Source organism: Zophobas morio, unplaced genomic scaffold, assembly GCF_036711695.1.
Source record: "Zophobas morio isolate AGI-343-1 ecotype UQ-CSIRO unplaced genomic scaffold, CSIRO_AGI_Zmor_V1 ptg000024l, whole genome shotgun sequence".
NCBI classification, from domain to species: domain Eukaryota; kingdom Metazoa; phylum Arthropoda; class Insecta; order Coleoptera; family Tenebrionidae; genus Zophobas; species Zophobas morio.
Window position 1 is genome coordinate 14,630,426 of NW_026972129.1, and position 21,919 is coordinate 14,652,344.

Consider the following 21,919-nt stretch of genomic DNA (forward strand, 5'->3'; position numbering starts at 1 on the left):
TTCTCAAGACAAAATTTACAGATTTGATTGACTGTGAAAATAATTCTGTGTCGTTTTATGAAGTTCATTAAAATGCCGAGAAGACGACAAGCTCACATAGGTCCACGAAGTCAATCAAATGTGCGACGAACTACCTCAGGTGCAAATCGCAATGATTTATTTCATGGGTAATTCGGATAGGGAAGTTGATCAGCGTTGTGCTCATAATCAAACATTGAAGCGAGACATTGGGTGGTATGAATAAAACTGAGTAGACACTCATATTCGAAGTACTTACGAAGTACCTACTTCGCTATTACTCTTATACATATACCTGAGCATCTACTCTATGTACTGAGTACCTACTTGGAAACATTGTATCTCCCCGGACACAAACTGAACATCTACGCGTTTTGTGAGCATTTAATCTAAAAATGAGCATCGGCGTGGCAAATAACTGAGCTGTCTGTAAAGCAGCTTAGAAAACGAGTAGGATCGTTGTAACAGTGAATTTTAACTAAACATGGTGACTTTCATGAAAGTGGAACGTCGTCAAAAGGTGCATTCAGTTTGAAAAACACATTAGAAGCGGGAATATCGAAAACTTTTCAGATAATTAACTTTTATTTATGCATAAATTGTGCAGTGCGTTTTTTCTATCACTGGCCATAGAGATTCCCATCTCAAGGTGTCTACCCCATACTAACTTATATTTTGGTAACTCGATTTTTGCCTTGATGGTTGAACACTGTCACTGTTTTCCTTTTTTGTTGTATCGAGATGATACTTGAGCATCAACTGTTACCTACTGAAGTATTAGGATCATCTAGAAAAACTAGAAATATTTTGATATGATATTCGAGTAGATACTTCGTATTTCGAGTATGACCATCTACTGAGTTTTATTTATATCAACCATTGTCAAAAAATTGATCGAACGTTGTTTCGACAGAACTTCCTTCGCACCAAAAGTATAATGAAACATATTCGGTTTTGCAGATTCAAAATTAAATTGTAGGTGAAACGAAGTTCACGGGGTCGGCTAGTCTAACATATGGCTAGATGACTAGGCAGAAATAACATCAAGTAGGAGTCTTTTTCCAAATTAGATTTATGGAACTACTACAGTTATGCTTACATGAAATTTAATCTAAAGAATTCGAAATTTCGAGTAATAGGAAATAGGGCTTTCGTTGCTTCTATGGAGCAGACGTCGCTGAGTGGTACAAAGCATAAGCCTACTTTATTATTAAGTGGAAAAGAAACGAATTTCTACGGCTAAGGGTACATGCAGGTATTTCATCCAAGACATAACAACTTAATTTAGTTGATAATTATTAAAAATCTTTTAAGCAAATTGAAACAGGTGATTATTAATTCAACAACCAAAGTGAGTTATTACATGTACCGCCAAAAAAATTAATCCATTCAGCAGATATTATTTTAGTTAAAATACAACACAACAATACAACGCTATGTTGTAAGCACTCAGACATAAGGGTTGTAAAGAGTCAGTAATTAGTAAAGAAACACGATTTAATTAATTGCGGGAGACGAAAACAATAGGGATTTAATGTCACTTTGCGTTTTGTTGTATTTTAACCGTCGCCTAGTATGAACTTTGTTCAAGGAATAAACGTTTTAACAATGAAACGAGACGAATATGAAGTATCTTCATAACGTGTCATAAATCACTATAAAAAGTTAACAAATTTTAAATAGTCAGAGATTTTACAAAAGATCGAACGAGAAGAACCGCAGTTTGCCGCATTATTAGACGATTTGAGGAAACGAGAGAAGTTACTTATAAAAAATAACACACCGTCCTATTTCCATAACTACCAAAGATACTATAAAAACCTGGTTTCACATTATTAGACATAATTTCCCTCGCTCCTGAAATACAATCAAACAAATCCAGTGATAATACCAATCGCAGTGTAAGAAAAAAAATTGGTCTAAGGTTAATTAGACAGAACTTCACTCGCCTTTGAAGTACACTCTAACAAATGTCGCGTCTTCAAAAAATTAAAAAAATCGGGACAGATGGCAGTCAGACAAACAGAAACGGGAGACCTATTTATTTCTTCGTTCTCTAGGAGTCATGAAAGATCGAGAAAACGGAAAAGTAGAGAATGGGGGGGAAGAGACTCAAAGGGGATTCTTATACGAGTATGGGAATATGTTGGAAAGTGTTGGTGAGGATGTGACGATATTCCGAACATATTTACTATAAAATTTAACAACAATCGGTCCGTAATGAAAATCGACACAGACAAGCGACAGACAAGCAGATAAGACGGAAATGGGAGACCTATTTTTTCGTAGTTTAGGGGTCATGAACCGTGATTAAACATGACAGTAGCCAATGGTCCGATGAACGACATTGCAATACTTCCTCCTCTTGCGCTCGCGAGGTAAAAACAGTGGCCCATGAGGGGATCGAAATCGTGACCTTCGCGTTAGTAGCCCGCTCTCTCTCTCTCTCTCTCTCTCTTATATTTAAATGGCATTTTTCAAACAAAATTTAGAGGTGACGGAACAAATTGTTGGTAGGGATGGTTACAAAAATTCAGCTTAGCGTTTTACCATCTACACGATATTCCTAACCTACATATAAAATTTTGACGACAATCGGTCCGATAGTATTCAATAAAAATGGACACAGACGACACACAGACAAACGAGAGACAGACAAACGGAAACGGGGATCTATTTTTTCATATTTTGGAGATTATGAAACATCGAGAAAAAATGAAAACAGGTATTCGCCGTATGAATCCTATTAAAATACTTCCTTAGCTTAGGCCCGGGAAGCAACGATAAAACTGCTTAGTTTGTTGGGTTCTAGTTAACTAATATTCATTAATCGAATAAATTTAGAATAATTTGAAATCTGTCTTTTTACTTATGGGACATCCCTAGTCTTTAGTCGAACTATACATTTAAAAATCCATGGAAGAGGTCGATCCGACGAGTTTTTACGGTTTTTATTATCATGCGTTTATTCAGGATTTAGTTCAACACTGTTTACATGCGACTTGTGTCAAAATGTATCAGGAAAACACAATAATAAAGTTTAACGAGGTGTCCATGCTCATGATGATCACTTTTAACTTCCCTAGCGACAGCTAAGAGAGTATTAGTAATAGGGTCCAGCGGGTGACTGGCTACTTTCATGTTTTCTCGACGTTTCATGATCCATATACACGTCACCGAATTTCTTCGAAAATTACCACCAAAATAGTTTTGCCAAGAAAACATTGTTGTATATTTTGATGGTACATTGCGCAAGGTAGTACGGAGTCGTTCAGAACATGACGATTTATTTATACTTTGTTGAGGTTAGGCAGCGTTAAGTGGTAGTGTGTTAAGCAAAGTTTTTAGTACCAATAATTTTGGGAGTAATTCTCGTGATAAACTCTGTTTCCGTCTCTCTGTCTGTCTATCTGTATCGATTTTTCTAGACAGATAATCTTCGAAACTGTTATTACATTTTATATCTTATAATGTTAAGAATACCGTGTCGACGGTAAAACGGTAACCAAAATGTGTCTGATCATCTCCACTACCAATGATACAACATCATCTCCAAATTTTACATTAGTAAATGTTATTTATATTTTATAAAATGACATACATTTATAGTTTGTAAATCCGTGATGAGTTTCTACCTTGGAGATCCAGAATTTTGGGATTTTATTGATCAAATCAAGAATGGCTCACCCCACTTTCAAGAAAATTTCAATATACAGTAAAGTTATTATTAGTATTACACTGTGCATGTTCAAAATGAATAAATGTCCTTGCTAAAATGTTGATAACAAAATTTTGTTATGGAGAAATTCACTTGAAACATAGACCTAGCATGCTTCTTTATCTGTACTTTAACAGTCCCCACAGATCTTTATTTTAATGAGATGCAAGGAATTTTTCTTTTAAATTAAGTATAAGGGTTTTGATAAGCAAGAGTAAAATCCGCAAAATTGAATTTTATAATTTTTCGAAAAATCTATACATGTGTTCACTTGTACTTTAGGAGCGAGGTTCTGTTTAAATAACTTTAGACCAATTTTTTTTATTTTGAGCGTTTTTCTTATCGGAAATACAACTGCAGTGGAAGTAAAAAATCAGCCGAAAGAAATTCGAGGAAGTAAACGAACAGTATAAGATAAAAGATTCGTGGAGTACCAATTAAAGAATAGTAAAAGATCACCAACAGGTCCATAACTGACTAAAGATTCATAAATGGACGTTTTCACTCGAGCTATTAAAGATAAATTCAAACTCGTTTCACAGTCAATACAGATTTACTTACTCTATAATCATCAGTATTTGATATGATTGAGAAGAAGTCAGGATTTAAACCTAACAGAGCATGTTGGCAGGTAGATTTAAGTTCGAATTCCGACTCTTGCAAATTCGACAATTCCAAATTTTTATTGTTTTAAAACCATTTTTAATGTTTTTCGCAATATTATTACCATTAAAAAAATCTTATTTCGATTTTATCACGTACCTCTAAAATTAACTGTGATAAAAAAATAGAAGAATTTTTTACTGATGAGTGTATTTAGCAAAAATTGTAAACACATATCTGTTCAATTATTGTTTATAAAAAATAACAGTGTAACAACAATGCGTAGACTGGGCTAAAAGCAGTCCTAGGACTAAGTATTTATGCAAACCACCAGAACTCAGTTGCTAAAAACTCACTGATTTTATTCGCATGATAAATTCCGCCAGTTCTATCAATCACTTTTGCTTGTTCTTTTTGTGAAAATAATTTCACTTTGGTTGTCGTAATTTTCAAGATTCAAATCATTTGTTAGGGATGCACAAAAAGAACACATTTACATACTAACATTCTTAAAAACTTTTTACGATTATCGAAATATACATTTAAAAATGCAACGCTAATGTTTTTAATTTCAGTACTCAATTGAAAAAAATTAAAACAATGTAAATTTAAAGGAACCTTTATAAACATTCTTTTCGGAATCACGCCTCTGCGTTCTCTGAGTTTTAACTCAACGCCAAATATACATAAGAATTAAAAAAATCACATGAAAATCTAACTTTTTTAGACGGCGGAATAAAGAACATTCCGTACACATCGAGTCACAGCCACCGCTTTTGTGTTAGGGTTAAATGGAATTTTAATTTTATTTTCACAATCAGACTTGTTTCTGTTAAAAAAAAAAAACAAACAAGCGTGTACACTTAATGGAAATTCCATTTTAAAAAGTAATAAACAAACAACTGAGAAAAACAAAAATAAATACACAAGAATTCCAGATCTTTAGGTCATACATTGATTATCCTTTCTTTCCCAAACTGATAAAGGCTTCTTCTATAAGTAGTATGATCAAAATAAAAACTGAGTTGTTAGTATTATGATTCTTATTTTTAATTTATTAAATTAAACAAAAAAAACTACCGTATCAATATTTAGAGTAAATTGTGGACAGATCATGGTTACAATTTCATACCGATAAGTCTGTTAATAATGGAGATATTACAATCAGAAAATGCACTGACAAAGAAAGTAACAGCCAAACGTAATAATACAGTTATTCTTTTAGTGAAGAAGCACATAATTGGAAAAAACTTTACAAAAAAGCAGTTTAATCGGATGCAAGAAAACCAAGCGGAACAACTTGAATAACAAAAAACCAGTCATAATATCATTAACGATAATACATTTACTAATAGCACATAATGCATATCTAAAAGGTAATTCCCTGCTAGTAAAAAGTTGAGCTTCACATTAAATGGATTAACGCATCACAGAATACGGCTGCACTTAACATTATGTTACGAATGGCTGTCACTTTTATGTGGCTTTTTATTATTAAAACGGCAGCCAGTAGGTATGCGATAATCGATTTTATAGGCTGACAGGGTCCCCCAAAGATGTTACGAATGTAATAAATTGGACACCAATAAACTCTGAAAAGTTTTATACATCGTTCGCCAGAATTAATGTACCATTTACTACCCTTTTGTAGCCTAAAGGGTTAATTTGTGCTTCCTCGGAAACCCCATTTGATTTAAGGGCCTAATCAATATCATTGTCCTTATGAACTACACCGTCAAAACAAAATTCTCCCCTGAAAAATAAATTTCATTTGAAACAATCGCAGCGTTGCAAAATTTGCGGTTCGATGATTAAATAAAACCGATAATAATCACAGCTGTGCAGTTTGTTGATGACACAAAATTAAAAGATACTTTCATTTAGTTGCTGTTTTTTTTTTGCAGGAAGGAACTAAACGCATGCAAACCGGCCTCTTCAACTTTTTCTGTCCATCAAGGTCTGACAGCCGCAATTACACCCTTGCCTCGAGGCGATCACAAAATGCACATAACAGTTCATTACGTACACGTCTAACAACATCGATAAACAACGGAGGACATACGAGCCATGTCAGCATTGGACGACCTGAATTAGTTAACACACTTTTGTAAAATCTGTCGAATGTTTCAATTGAATGAACAATCGAATAAACATTTGGAAGCAGATGTAGGAGGAAGCCATAACAAAAACTGCTGAGGACTGAGGATTATCTAGATGAAACTCCAATGAAAAGCGACAGTGACGCATTTTCAATGGTGTATTTCGTTCAGGAGTCTTCAAAATAAAGCGGGGATTTATTTATTTATAAACTGGCCGTGACGTAAAATAAAACTGGAAATTTTCCTTTCCTAGACGGTTCTAAGGTTACCCGGGGCCACATCAGGATGTGTAGTAGATCGATCTGTTAACAACAAATATTCAATAAAGAGTAAATTAATAATGAAAACAAGAACTCGAATCAAGTGAAGACCAACAAAGTTAAAATATGAGAACTTCAAACAGAATCAAAAATAAAAGTGATTTAGAGGTCCGAAGAGTTGACATCCAGCATTTATTAAAATAACATTTTTTAAAGTATTCAATATTTGTATTTCTTTTATTCTGCAGCGACGATTTTTTTTTAATTTTGGTATCACGTATGGTAGAACGAAATAAACTGTCGAAATAGGGATCTATGTACATACAATTTTTTACCCATCTATGTCACAGTTTTGACATTTCAAGGTTACAGCGCATCACTGTGACGTCAATCACGTCATTTGATTCACATTCACAAGTTTTAAAATCGAAACCTGTACCTCCAACGGTTCCAAAGTTATAGGGGAGAGGGGGCAGTTATTAATAAATATTTGCAAATTTAATTTTTCTGAATTTGAAAAATTTCTAATTCTTGTCCACGCTATGATGTTATCAATAATTTCACTGACAAAAACGAACCATACAGATATGTAAAATACTTTTTCTCCCTAGAAACATGTGAAAATTTATAATATATTCAACAATTATTCTTTTGATGACAACCCCTTCTTTTTCTTTAAATATTCACTTTAAGGTACTCTATATAAAATCATCATGCATACATGGTGCACGTCCAATAATAATAATCACTCTTTGTTTTTTGCTCGATGTCAATGAAATGGTGACTTTGATGTACCAACCAAACAAAAATTCTCAAGTTGTGTGGAACACAAGATTTGATCGAAGAACAAATCTAAATTTTCTTAAACTTTTGAACCTTTTTAATCACATTTATTACTTTGGTTAGCTACAGAAAATTTTGTACCCGATCGTCATTAAAAATATACATATATCGATGACGTAATCACTGCCCACTGAAATTTTTCAAGTTTGACTTAAAAATTAGCTCACGTAAAACGATTTTTGACATATCTGGACGTTTATATTGATTTGTATTTTTTTATCAAATATATTCCACATGCAATTTATTAAAAATTAAAATGCAAAGCCAAAATCAACTACAACTTCGCGAGTGTTAAAATGAATCAGATATCATGGTCAAAATTTATTATTTTACCTGACTCATCAACTTTTTGCACAAGAATAGTAAATTATATTTTTTAATAAATTTTAATTATTTACATTAGAAAACCACGCCTAAAATAATAATTCTTATCAGCTAATCAAACAATTAAAAAACATTCTTTTCTTTAATTTTTCAAAGTAATATTGAAAATACATGACATATTTCTTAATGTGGTGTGATTTTTTCGAATTTTCGTAACTTGTCAAATTACATGTATTAGGATAGTTTAAAAAGCCTTTTCCAAACTGCTGAGCGGAAAGTAAAGATAAAATGTGAGTTATATAAATTTCACATTATTTTTTTCAGGCATAGATAACTCTACGAAAATTAATACCAAAAACAATAAATTTAATGTAAACATTCCGTAAATATGTAGAAATTGTAAAATATTCCGCGACACAACAGACTTGGAAAATGCTGAATTGGATGTTGTTGTTCAATTTTCAGTATCTGTGAACTGGTGCTTTAGTACAGGAGACTGAAGTTTTTTGGTGGGAACGCCAAAACGTTTCGCGAACAAGAAGCACACAAAATCTTTCGTACAATTAAATTTGAAAAATAAAATAATTTTATAGAATTGATTTGTATTCATTGACAAATAACGATTGGATCCTGTTATTCACTTTTTAAATAAAGCACCAATCATTAATTTTTAACAACTTATTTCGTTTTGTGATTTCTTACCTTACAACAATAACTGTGAAAAAATTAGTTAATAATGTAACACACTTCAGGCAGTACACGAAAGTACATTTTTTAATATGTTGTTTTGAGCAACGTGAAAAAAAATCATCATTAAAGTACGTCGTTTTTGACGAACAAATATTGACGCAGTTATTTTTTTCACAGTTATAGAATAAATATTAAAGCATTTATTCAGGGTAAATAGGCTCAATATTTGTTTCTAATTAAGAAAAAGTAATCATTTCAATTTATTGTCGCTAGAGACAAACAAATGTATACGGCCAAATTCGTCTGTTCAACATATTGAGTCAGTGTGATCGACAACCTACATTAATTCAACATCGAAAATTTGTGTTTACAACTAATTTTAATTAATGAAATAAATTTTTTTCGGATGTTGTAACCATTATTTGAACAGAATTATCCCTTCCCACCGAAATGTAAAAGCACAAACCCACCGACGCACAAGAAAAGTTTTCAGGTAGTAACCACTAGTTCGTCAATTTACTTTTGAAAAAAAAAAATGATGGCATCCCCATTAGTAAAGTGTTTGTAGAATATGATATTATGGTTCACATTCACTTAACCCACAGTGATTACTTTCTATATATTCGAGGAACTATCAACACAACAAACAAATTTACGTTCGTACAAATTTTTGCTTCGTAAAACATTATTACCCTAATACTAGAAACTGACTTTAGAATAAGTTTTTCAAAGAACTGCAGTTTTAAGAATATAGCAGTCATTAAAAACACTAACTAGTCTTAACATAAAAGATTTATCCAGCTCTAAAAACATGGATTCCTACACTATTTTTTCTATGCATAAAAATTTGCAAAGTTGTTTACACTGAACTTTCCCCATTTCACAGCAATACCGCATCCGAGGCTAAAATTTTTAATATCCAATTATTTAATTATTTTTTCTGCAAACGTCATCACCTTCTGGGGGTTATAAATAAAGAATTCCATTGCATTGTTTTTTAGAAAAATTGTAAAATTTAATTGTGCAAACTTAATTTTTAGGATAAGCAAAATTTTAAACCACAGGTAAGTCAGAAAATGTGGCGCTATCCATTTCGAGTGATATTTACTTAGCAAACTGAGATGACGTCATCGGTTCTGGAAGAATTTCCTAGCATCTACTAAATTATTTAAATCTCTTCCTAAAACGCAGTCATCTTTAACACGTCCAAATATTTCTCAAAGAAGAGTATTTTCCCTAAGTGGCTAGCTTCAGGGCTTTCATATATGATTGAAACATCCAAATGAGTACTAATTTGTTCCACCTTTAAATAACGTGCGATTCTTCAAATCTATTTCTAATCTAGGTAAGCTGGTAGTTTAAAAACGTAGGCGCATGAGAGGTGCATACACCACCATATCTAACCTAAAAAAGTGATCACGTTGAAAACTGGTGTTATCAACGACATAACTTTTTATTCTAAAGCCAACCAACAAGATCCGAAATTTAAAGAATCACATGTTATAATGACAACAAAGTTTAAATATCATAATTATTCTGATATATCACATATTAACCATGTAATTGAAGTTTTTAAAAATGTCAACCATTACTAAGAAGTGGCAAATCCGCAGCATTTATAAATTGGACATTTATGAAAACACTGAATAAATATTTGATCTCTTGTATGCATTTTTTAATTTCTTTAAAATCATGCAATCACGTAATTTAAACGGAAGCCATGTTTGTGTCGAAGAAGCTGCTTTTACTGTATCTTCTTTTACAGCGGTACGAAATTTCCATAATTTCCATAAATACATAATTCAGATATTGATTTTTTAAAATATCTGATGAGAAATCTTACCAAAATTTGTTTAAAAATGATTACAAACTATTAAAAAGAAACATTCGCACGAAATATAGAGACAGCTGTAAACACCCTACATTTAGTTAAGTTTCATAACAATGACGTAGATACTGCTCTTTGTTAAAAAAGTTTGATCTAAAATTGCGATATACAAAACGTACTTAAAACAAAGGTTTGGATATTTTTAGAAAACTGCAACAAAATAGTCACGGTCGCGAAAAACAATTATTGATATGTACAACAAATGATGTTTAGCAACTTTGCAAATAATGGACACAGTTGTGATGTTTCGTGATGAGCAATTAAAATGAGTTTCATTTCACAAAAAAACAGACAGAAATGTTTCCAAAACTCAATAGGGTTTGTTACATAAATATAAAGCTGAGTTCTGGTTTTGTGTTCAAGCTCGTCGGCGAACGTTATGTGGTGTAGCAGTTTTTCGACAGTTGTTCAACAACGCTTAAAATTAATTGGAAACAGTACCTTTAATTCATTTTAAATAGTACGATCAACAAAAATCTTTCTCTAGATTTTTGTTGATCGCACGTTATTGATAGTCAAACTTTTGTGTTTTTTTTTTTTAAGACAGATTACTAGAAAATAATCTTAAGTTTTACTTAAGACACCCTGTGTATATTTTTTTATATTGTTTATCGAATTTTTTGTATTCTATGGATTATACATCCACTAATAAAATATGAGTTAATAAGAGCCAACTTTTCCTTTCAGATTATTTTTGACAAATTTATTTAATTGAAATTTTTCAGGTTTTTATTAGAGGGGCTGACACAATACACACACCAAAAAATTTAAGTGGTACTAAAAACTGCCTTATGATTCGTTGCAACGAGATTTTTTTCAACTAAGCAAAAAAATGTTCCTTATTACTTGTATCTGATAGATTTATTAAAAGACAGAAATTGTCTTAAAGTTTGTCCAGAATTATAAGAATTTTATGGACTCCCAACGTTAATTCGTTTTACAGTCATGTCGTCAATTCTATTGTACAGGTAAAGAGCCTGTCAGGAGAAAGCCGATGTTTACTGTACCTGAGTTCGCCCCTCTCTCCAGCTGTACAATAAAATTGACAGCAGGGCTGTAAAACGAATTAACTTTGGAAGTCCATAAAATTCTTATAATTCTAGACAAACTTTAACATGGTACCCGATATGGATTTTAATTAATATTTTGCAATTTCTGAGTCAACTAACGTCCATCCTAGCAATATTTAGAGAATTTGATATATACACAAATGTAGAAAAGAATGTCAACAAGAAACATGCTACAATGAATATTTTAATTACAATAACTTAAGCTAAATTAGGGATTTAATATTAAACTTTGGCAAGCGTCTTTACACAACACTGAAGTTTTCGGTTATTATTTATATAACAAAATTGACAGGTCACAGAAAACATGAAACTAGATATTCGATCTTAGCTATCGCTCGAGAAAGGTCGAGGCTGTGCAATAATTCAGATTACTTTCTGGAATTAATGATTACAAAAATAATTTTAGTTCTCCACTATTATCTGAAAAATCTGCTCAAAATGTTAAACTAATTGGGTCGATAATTTCAAAGATTATTTCTTAAAAAGTTTTCCAACAAAAGAAACACATAAATTTGGATATCGATCAAAACAGTTTTATTATACATACATACACAATATTTTATTGTATATATCATAGATAAAGTGGCATATGATGTAAATTTGAAGTTTTGACGTTTTATTTCCCGATTTCATGCACTTAAAAAAATAAATGCAATACAGTCCAATCACGTTTTACAAACAACTGGAAATCAGGAAATCAAATCTGATTTCACACATCGTTCAATCTACATACATATATGAAACAGTATTAAATTCAAAATCAACTATGCGTAACCAAATTAACAGACAGCATTTTTAACATAAAATCTATTAAATGTTTGTCGTTCGATTTATCAATTAAAATCCGTCTAGCTCTAGCGACAATTAAAACTTATAATGTCGCAGCAGCCTTGTTAGGCTAACTTCTCGTCGAATCAATTAAAGTGCAAATGGCGTAAAACATTCGTAACAATTAGTACTTGACAGCTTCGATCTATCTGATTGTTAAATACCAAAATTTTTGTTACCGACTTGAAAAATTGACGACGTATCAAGCTTTATAAATTAAAATACGGAAACTTGCATTCGTTTGAATAGTTTGCTTTTTAAAATCAAGCTAAACACTACAGTGTATTTACATAAGTGGTGTTTATGTAAAAGCGTATATATGTTGTAATTTTTTTTTTTTAAATAACGTGCAGCAAAGTATATTATCAGCTTTATACAAGTATGTATTCAAATTTCAAAATGGTTGTTATTTTCAATGGTACTCAAATGAGAGGTGATTTTCCTTCATTTAATTAAAACCAGTGTATTCCAATAGTTTACGTAATTGGCGAAATTATACATACGAATCAATGGCATTACAAGCATAAGGATTACTGCTGACATAGTTCGTTTCGAAGACTCTTAATTGCTTCCCAATGTTGGTCTTATTATTGCTGCTTATTTACAATAAGACAACTAAAACTCGAAAACTTTTTATTTTAATTCAGAGTCACAAGGAAGATCTCAGATCTCTCTATAGTATTTCAAAAAATATTTGAAATCAAAAAAATTATTAACAACAGAACTAATGCATATTTTGCACTCTTTTCAAAATTCAAATCTATAACGTCACACTAATCGTAATAAAAAATAATTTAAACCATATTTACATCGAACTTTTTTCGCCTCTGACGCATAACCGAACAGTGTTAGAGCGTATTTTAAATAAAATTTTATAAAGCAATTTTTAGTAGAGATAAATATATTAATTTTAATATGCACGATGTAATTTCATCATAATACTTTCCGCATTTCTGAAATAAGGCAACATTTCCTGAAAAACGATGCATCGTATTTTTACAAATTATCAATTTGATTTATACTGACAAAGTTTAAGTAGATATAAAATAGCTTCGAAGGATTTTTAGATTTTTTTTTTTTCAATTTATGAGAAGATGTGAAAAAACGTTCAAACTGCGGGTAACAAGCAATAAATTATAGAACCTGCCATGTTGATTACTTTGATACTACTCTTTCTACCTACTTACACATCAAAACAAGTTTTAAAGTTAAATTTCTTGCCCCCTTTTAAACATTCCAAAAAAAAAAGCAAATGCTTTCCGCCTAATGTCCTTAATTTAAACTTTAAGATATATCTACTGATTTTACATGTACAAACAGAGAAATGATCTTATAAAATATCCAACGCTTGAGTTAGCGGGCAATGCTAAAGTATTTCATAACAATATTGCCAATTCTTTAGCCCCCTCAGTTTTTGGTGAAGTATTGTATAATAATTAATGGTCACTCTGCATCTATCGGTGTCCAAATTGGTTGGTTTGTTTATTAAAATTTGGTTTTCAATCTTCAATTTTTACACTGTTTTGTGGAATAACAATAACATATTTAAATACTGTCGACTCGATGTATGTAATTCTTACCGTTTTCCTTGCACACAATGATGTGTTTTTAAATTTTCACCAAAACGGCGAGTTTTTATTACTGCGAACTTTTTAACCAACCAACCAATTTGTTAGAAAAAATAATTCGGTAACAATACTTTCATTAAATTAAGAATTATTAAGCTCAAAACATACATAGCAAAAACATATGATAAAGAAAAGGAAAAAAACAAAAATAAAAGAACAATTCAAAAGGAGGACATCAGTGAAGACAACCGATAGGACACGAATAAGACGGAAAGAAAAGCAGATAACAATATAGTGGGGGGATAAAAAAAACAACACAAGAAGAAAGAGTATGTGAAATGAAAAATTTAGAAAAGACCTCAACGATGGACATGATAAATTCCAAAATCACGTGGTCCGCACACGTACGGATAATGTAAAATATATTTAGAGCAGATCACCAACAGAAAAAATGTTCTGTCCGTAATAATAACTTCAAGTGTTTATGTTTATACAGCCCAAGAATGTCACGTAGAAATCTGCTTGATTTGAATGAGTTTGTCTCGTCAAACCAGAGTACTAAAATTATTAATTACACTATAGTCGAACAAAATGTTCTGAATATTATTATTATAGTAACGCTTATTTTATCATTATTAAATAAAGACGTGTGTATTCTCACATTTTCGAGAAAATGGGGTGACTCGTTCTTAACTTGATCAATAAAAAAAAAGAAACGGCTAAGGTTGGCATCGAGCGTGCGACCACAGGTAAGCGTTCTCCTAACTAACCAACAAAAACAATATCCCATGTTAGAAGTAAAATGTCATTATGCGTACTTTGCAAATGTTTTTGCCAAAATTTGGACGTTTAGGGGAAAAACTCAAAGCGAATTCTTACACCACAAGCAGCAAGAATTAAGATTAATTGTAAGAAAATGTTACGGATGATACTAGCACCAATACAAACAAATCAGCCTGAATATAAAAGAAAAACAAACCATCTGCAGACAGTGGAAGAAGACATAGTAAGAAAAATAAAAGACCAAGTATCGCAGCACTACATAACGAACTAATAATAATAATACTGTATGTATGTGTGTATTGCTTGAAAAACTTTGAAACTAAGTGACTCAAAAATAAACATTGAAGTCAAAAGTCTCGCTCTTTCAAAAATAACATTGAACAAAAAGACTTGCTGTAAATTAAAACATGTTTGTGAGGGTAACAAACAAAAGTAGCTGTGATCAAATCATAAACAGTTAGGCGTTTCTTCATCTAAACTTTCTGCATTATATAACTTGAAAATTTTAATAGATGTAATGATAACTTCATGACTTTGCGTACAAATGTCACTATTTCGATTATTCGACTCCTTCCACAGTTCGAATTCATGATTCGTAGTCTGTTCTGTTTTACTCATTTACCTCACAGGCGAGGCCTACTCACATTACATTCTATAGCATCGTCGTTGTTAAGTAACATTACGGTATAAATTGAAACCTTTGAAACAAATTTCTCGTGAATATTGCCATGGAACTCGAAACGGCAGTTTAAATAACGATACAATCTGATATCGATGAGTGCAACACTCCCAATCAAAGCAAACGCTTAATTACGTAACGGCATTAACTGATACTTCAGTTTACCTACTAAAAAATGTTTCCATACGCATCCACACACACTCAATTTAGAAGACTTGATTAAACTTTAGCTTCGGCCAAACAACCTGTCGTAGGTAATTTACTTTTTTATACACAAAAGAAAAACGATTTACATTTTTTAATTACCTACTACTAAAATAGATTTTTTTGCAATCGTTAAAAGTTTTACGTAACTTGAACTTTTGTACAATTAATAATGTCTATACATTTATGTTTATTTGCCCCATCGGAAACATGATATTCTGTATAATTTGTGCATACACTTTGTTGACTCAAATCGTTTTAATTTCTTTTATCACAATTTTTCTCTGTGAAAAACGTGATTTCATTTCATAAAAGTAGTTCTACATGTTCAATTAAACAAAAAATTTCGAAATAACTGTTATTTGAAAAGTGAGTTTTTTTTACTCTTCCCTACACTGGGTGTCCCATTAAAAAAAGCAGGAAGCCATTTCTATCAAACCAAAAACGATAAAAAAAGGAAAAATGTTGGAATCAATTCGCTACTTTAAGCTATATATCCAACCTAATTTAAAAAAAATACCTTTTAAATAACACATTTATTTGACCTTCCGAGACTTTATACTAACTCTATATGTATACTAAATATTACATGACAGATATTAAAAATAACCCAGTTGCAAATTTGTATTGCTAAAAAATGTCAAGAAAATTGGCATAACTTGGCGAAATTGCTACGAAATTTTAAAGATAATAATATCCTTGGAATAATGCACAAAAACACCCTAATTAGAACATGTAAAAATGTATAGGGGTTCCACTAAAAAAAGTTGTATGTGTATAGTTTCCAGATAACTTTAACTAACCAACAAGAGTTTCTAAAATGTATAAATATGTTTTATATTCTTTCTGGAAATGACATGAACTTTTTTTGTTTAAATAACAACATATTCTTAGTTTTTAACCTTTTATACCATCTTCACCCTGTTGTCAGTTACACTTATTAATCCATTATTGCAGGTAATAATCCAGAAAAGCTGAATAAATTAATCTCTTAAAAAAAAGTGTTTAATTTTTTCTTAACTATGTGGTTAAATAACATATTAATAAATGATTTAAAGTTCTATGTCTTGGTATTCTGGAATTTCCATTTACCACAAAAGGTAATATCTTAAAATATTATTAATATTGTTATAAACAATTTCATAGCTTCCATATAGCTTTTTTTAATAAAAGTTACCATGCCCACATAACATACACCGCTGGACCACATAATATTCTCATGCTACAAATAAAATATGGAGAAATTTCTTACCTTCCATCCACAGCATCCACAACTGAAACATGTAGTCCCAGCTCATCAAAACACAAGTTCATACGTCTTCTCCTCTCCGGCCGCCGCACCAAATTGATCATAAAAATTTTATCAAATCCTAGCGTATCCTTCTCCGGAAATGATATATAAGATTCTAACAATTTACTAACAACTAGAGGTTCCTCTTCAGATAAAATTTCCAACTTAATATTAGTCAACTGGTCAAGATCCATTATCAATTTATCATCTTGTTCCAACGGCACCATAACATAACCAAACGTTTCATCATTGCACAAATTCAGTGACACTCCACTCCGATTCGCTGCGATAGCGAATGTGATAATATCATCAACTGGCCCATCAAAATTCGGCACTTGTTGGGGATTGTATGTCAACAGATCCGATACGTATTTTCTTAAATCAACCAATACACAAGAATGTACCATCGGCACATTAAAACAACCCACTTTTTCTCTATTTAATACGGGTTTATAGTCGTCGGTTCTTTGGTAATAGTAATCATCAGTCATCCCGTGCCAAAAGTTGGAGTATAAACCTTCGGACTTCAACATTGGGGCCACAATGGTGTAATTTTTTGATATGAGAATGTTTAGTGTTTGTGGATTCGTTAAAAAAACGTCGCAGTCTAAGGCCTGGAAAGAGAAATATTTCTCTTTAGAGATGTTGAGTTGTTGATCAAGTTCACGTAAAATCGACTTAATAAAGTTGTAGATGTAGAAACACGTTAAAACCGTTAAATGTGGATACGGCCTGAGAGCAAAACTTTCATCGAGCTCTTGCTAAGTAGTAAAATATTCAACAGGTTTACTTCTTCTAAACAAAATTTAAATTTGTTACTCTTGTATTTTCAATCCCATGAAAAACGATTGGTTTAGTTGTGGATATTATAGTTGTGTTTTAAACCGGTTTAGGAGGATGGAAAAATAGTTAAGAACAAGTAAAGCAACAAATTAAATAAATTTCAATTAGATAAAGGAGAAAACGAGAGATTTATGGGAATTGGCAATGGGACAAGAAGTAGGACGACTGACTAACGGGCGAATTATGGTTAAGTGCAGAAGGGCGAACAAAACACACGCGAGAAACACAATACAACAGATTTTCTTTGTTTCTCGGCGAAAGAAGTGTTCGGTTGCACTTAATGCTGCAGAAAGGTAATATTAATTTTATACGACAGTCTGAGGTTATTTAAACAGAACTTTCCTCGCTCCTGAAGGACAATCGAACGAATTATAGAATTACAGAATTTAATTTTGCAAATTTTATTTTTTTATAATAACCCCTAAGTTATAATTATAAAATGAAGCTAGGTATGGATTGTTAAACTACAGGTAAAAAAGCATGTTATACGTATATGTTTTAAATAAGTTATTCACAACGAAATTTTGTTATGTTGTCATCAACATTTTACTAAGGACACGTATATCAACTTGGATTGGTGCAGTGTAATACTAATAATAACAGTACTGTATTCTTAAATTTTCCGGAAAATACGATGAACCGTTTTTGATTTGATCAATAAAAAAAAATTGCGGCCTGTCGGCATCCATCCACAGACGTCTCATCTCCGAAGACCACGGCTCTGCTTATGGCGGTTCGTGTTATGTTTTTAAAGAAGAAGTCGGATTAAACAATAAAAAATATAATAATAATAAACAAAATCAAGGCAGATTCATAAACTATAAGTACAGGAAGGAGTATGTTATTTTATAAAATTTATAAAAAAACATTTTTCCAAGACGTCGCCGTCGTCAAATTGTTAGTAGGAATGATTAGACAAATTTTGATTTCGTTTTACCATCTACACGATACTTCTAAAATACATTTGATGACAATCGCTCTAGTAGTTTCTAACAAAAATCGACACAGACGGAAACGGGAGACATATTTTTCGTACTCTAGGAGTCATGAAACGTCGATAAAATATGAAAGTAGCCAGTTGCCCAATGGACTCGATTACAATACTTCCCTAGCTGAAACTCAGAAAGTAAAAATAACACCAAGCTTGCCATACAGATTTCTTTTAAATGCTTTCGTTATTTTACGATTTTATAAATATATACAATAAGTTTAAATCGGTCAAGAGTTCCAAATTCGTAAAATTTTCATTTTTAAAAATAAATTTGATTTTTGACACATCTCTAAACTCTAATTTTGGAAAACGTGATATTTTTAATACTTCTTCCTACATAATCTACAATATGTCGCCGAATTGAGTTTGCAAGAGGAAAAAAATATTTGTGATTTTCTAAAAAAATATCAAAGAAATAAAAACTGTTGCTTCGCTTAACACAACTAAATGTGCAATTAAAACTACAGAAGTATAAACATGTGTTTAAATAAACAACGCAAATTAAGTTTTTTTTAATTAAATTATTTGCACAAAAATGTATTTACATATTTTAAAAATATGCATTACAGTATAACCTCTATAATCCGAACCCACGATTATCCGAACATCCAGTAATCCGAACAGAGGCTAGTTGAAGTCGATATCTCTTTAATCCTAAGAAAAGCTCTGCAATCTGAACAGAACTTGAAAACATGCACCTACTTGCAAAAATGACGCAAGATCTTTCTGTACGTGTTGTATTTTGAATTTTTTTAAATTCTTAAAAATTGTGATGTTTCAATGCACTGTATTAATTAACTAATTCTGGAAAAAATGTTGAAGTTAACGAAGAAATGAGGCCGATAGTGACTTCTGCACCCCGAAATCTATAAGAAAAAGTACTTAGCTAAATTTAAGAAAAAGTACTAGCCCCGCCCACCCACCCTTTATTTTCTTAGAAGAGTGGGTCATCTGCCAAAAACAGTCTTATTTTAACAAGTACTAGCCCCGCCCACCCATCCTTATTTTCTTAGAGAATATGTCATTTGTAAAGATCAGTCTCATACTTGCCAACATAAGACTGATTTTGACAGATGACCTATTCTTTATTTTCTTAGAAGAGTAGATCATTGGCTAAAATAAGTCTTATTTTGGCAAATACTACCCCGGCCCACCCGGCTTTTATTTTCTTAGCGGGTCGGTTATTTGGCAAGTGCTAGCCCCACCCACCCGCCCATTATTTTCTTAGAGAATAGATGATTTGCCAAAATCAGTCTTATCGCAGCGAGTACTACTAGATTTTTCACTTTTTCGATTTTTCAACTTTCGAATTTTTCGATTTCTCGCTTTTTAAATTTTCAATTTTTTGATCTGTCTTTCAATTTTTGATTTCTCTGGGCAACTGAAAAAAACTTTTGGATTTTCTAATTTTACAATTGTGGCAGTTTTCCGATTTCTCAATTATTTGATTTTTAAAAACATCGAGAAAATAGATGTATATTTTTTTAAATTTTCGATTTTTGATTCACCGAGTTTTTGGAAGGGAGTAAAAAGTAATTTTGACCAGCGATTGCCATGTTCACAGTAACTTTAAAACATCTGAAAATTTTGTTTCTAATTTTCAATTTTTGGATTTTTCGATTTTTTAAAATTTCGGTTCGAATAAATTTGTTCTTTTAGTAAAAAATCGAAAAATGACAAATCGTGAAAAGGAAAAATTTGAACTTGAGAACTTGAAAAATTAAAAATTAAAAAATTCCAAAATTGTAAAGTTAAAACTTGAAAAATCAAAAGATTTGAATTAAAAACTGCAAAATTGTCAAAAAAATTATCAAATGAAATATTCAAAAGTTGAAAAATCTAAAAACTAAAAAAAAATGAAAAGAGGAATTTTTAATTCGATTTTATAAGATTTGTTTTTTTTTTTTTTAATTTTTCGATATTTTAGTTTTTGATTTTCCGATTATGCAGTTGTACAATTTTCCGATTTCTCATTTATCTGATTTTTCAATTTGTCATTTTTTGATTTTTATTTTTTTTTATTTTTAACAAGTACTAGCCCCACCCACCCAGCCTTTATTTTCATAGAAGAGTGGGTCATCTGCCAAAATCAGTCTTATTTTAACAAGTAATAGCCCCGCCCACCCACCCTTAGTTTCTTAGAGGATATGTCATTTTGGCAAAATCAGTCTCATCTTGATAAGTACTAGCCCCGCCCACCCACCCTTTATTTTCTTAGACGAGTGGGTAATCTGCCAAAATCAGTCTTATCTTGACAAGTACTAGCCCCGCCCACCCACCCTTATTTTCTTAGAGGATCTGTCATTTCCAAAAATCAGTTTCATATGTTCCAAGATAAAACTGATTTTGGCAGATGACCTACTCTTCTAAGAAAATATAGGGTGGGTGGGCGGGGCTAGTACCTTTTCTTAGAAGAGTAGGTCATTTATCAAAATGAGTCTTATTTTGGCAAATACTAGCCTGGCCCACCCGCCTTTTATTTTCTTAGAGGGTAGCTTATTTGGCAAGTACTACCACAGTGTAAAATTTCATTTTAGAAAAAGTTGCCTAAAAATTCTGAAAAAATTCAGAGATATATATATCCCGACGTACTGATTCCAAAAATATAGCATGTTTATGATAACGGAGCAACATTTTCGGAAAATTCGGTGTGAAATTCGGATTTTTTTGCGACTTGATCTACATGGAAGTATTTAGTTAAATTTCGAAAATCGTCGAGAATGGGTCGAAATTTGCATAAGGGAGATAATACATACATAATGGGAAATTTCAATTCTCTGATCCAAACAAATCGCTAATCCGAACACACCTTTCCCCAATTAATTCGGATTATCGAGGTTATACTGTATTTAAAAGTTTCTGTAGGTGAAATACTTATTTTAAGTCAAGCCAAAATTTGTATTATTTTCTGTATTTGATTTCATAAATTAACATATTCCTGTATTGTGGGTTATGAATCCGCCTTGTATTTTCCCCTAGGCATCCAGATTTTTTCAAAAAAAAGTCAAAATTGTATAAAACTCTGTACTAATATAAGACGAACGTTAACCAATAAAAAATTTGTGATGACGTTATCAACATGGATAATTCTAGTCACAGCATAAAAGAAAAGTAGTCACAGCGTTATACCAATGCAATAAAAAAAAAGGAAAGAGTCAAGTTCGGCATCGAACCAGAATCGTAGTACCGCAGGTTGCAATTATCTCCGATACACACACT

General features: G+C 31.7%; 2 protein-coding genes across 3 annotated transcripts in view; one reads left to right on the forward strand and one right to left on the reverse strand.

The window, feature by feature from the left end:
- LOC135134962 (rhodopsin, GQ-coupled-like) overlaps nt 1-7,948 on the forward strand; it is a 54,493-nt gene extending 46,545 nt beyond the window's left edge. For both annotated transcript variants that reach the window (XM_064063872.1, XM_064063873.1), the window contains one exon: nt 6,244-7,948. In XM_064063872.1, the coding sequence (XP_063919942.1) occupies nt 6,244-6,450 (207 nt within the window). In that variant the 3' untranslated portion in view covers nt 6,451-7,948. The remainder of the gene's footprint in view (nt 1-6,243) is intronic.
- LOC135134961 (glycosyltransferase 25 family member) overlaps nt 1-21,919 on the reverse strand; it is a 34,385-nt gene that overhangs the window by 10,356 nt on the left and 2,110 nt on the right. The window contains exon 3 of the mRNA XM_064063871.1: nt 16,828-17,480. Coding sequence (XP_063919941.1) covers nt 16,828-17,480 — 653 coding nt within the window. The remainder of the gene's footprint in view (nt 1-16,827; nt 17,481-21,919) is intronic.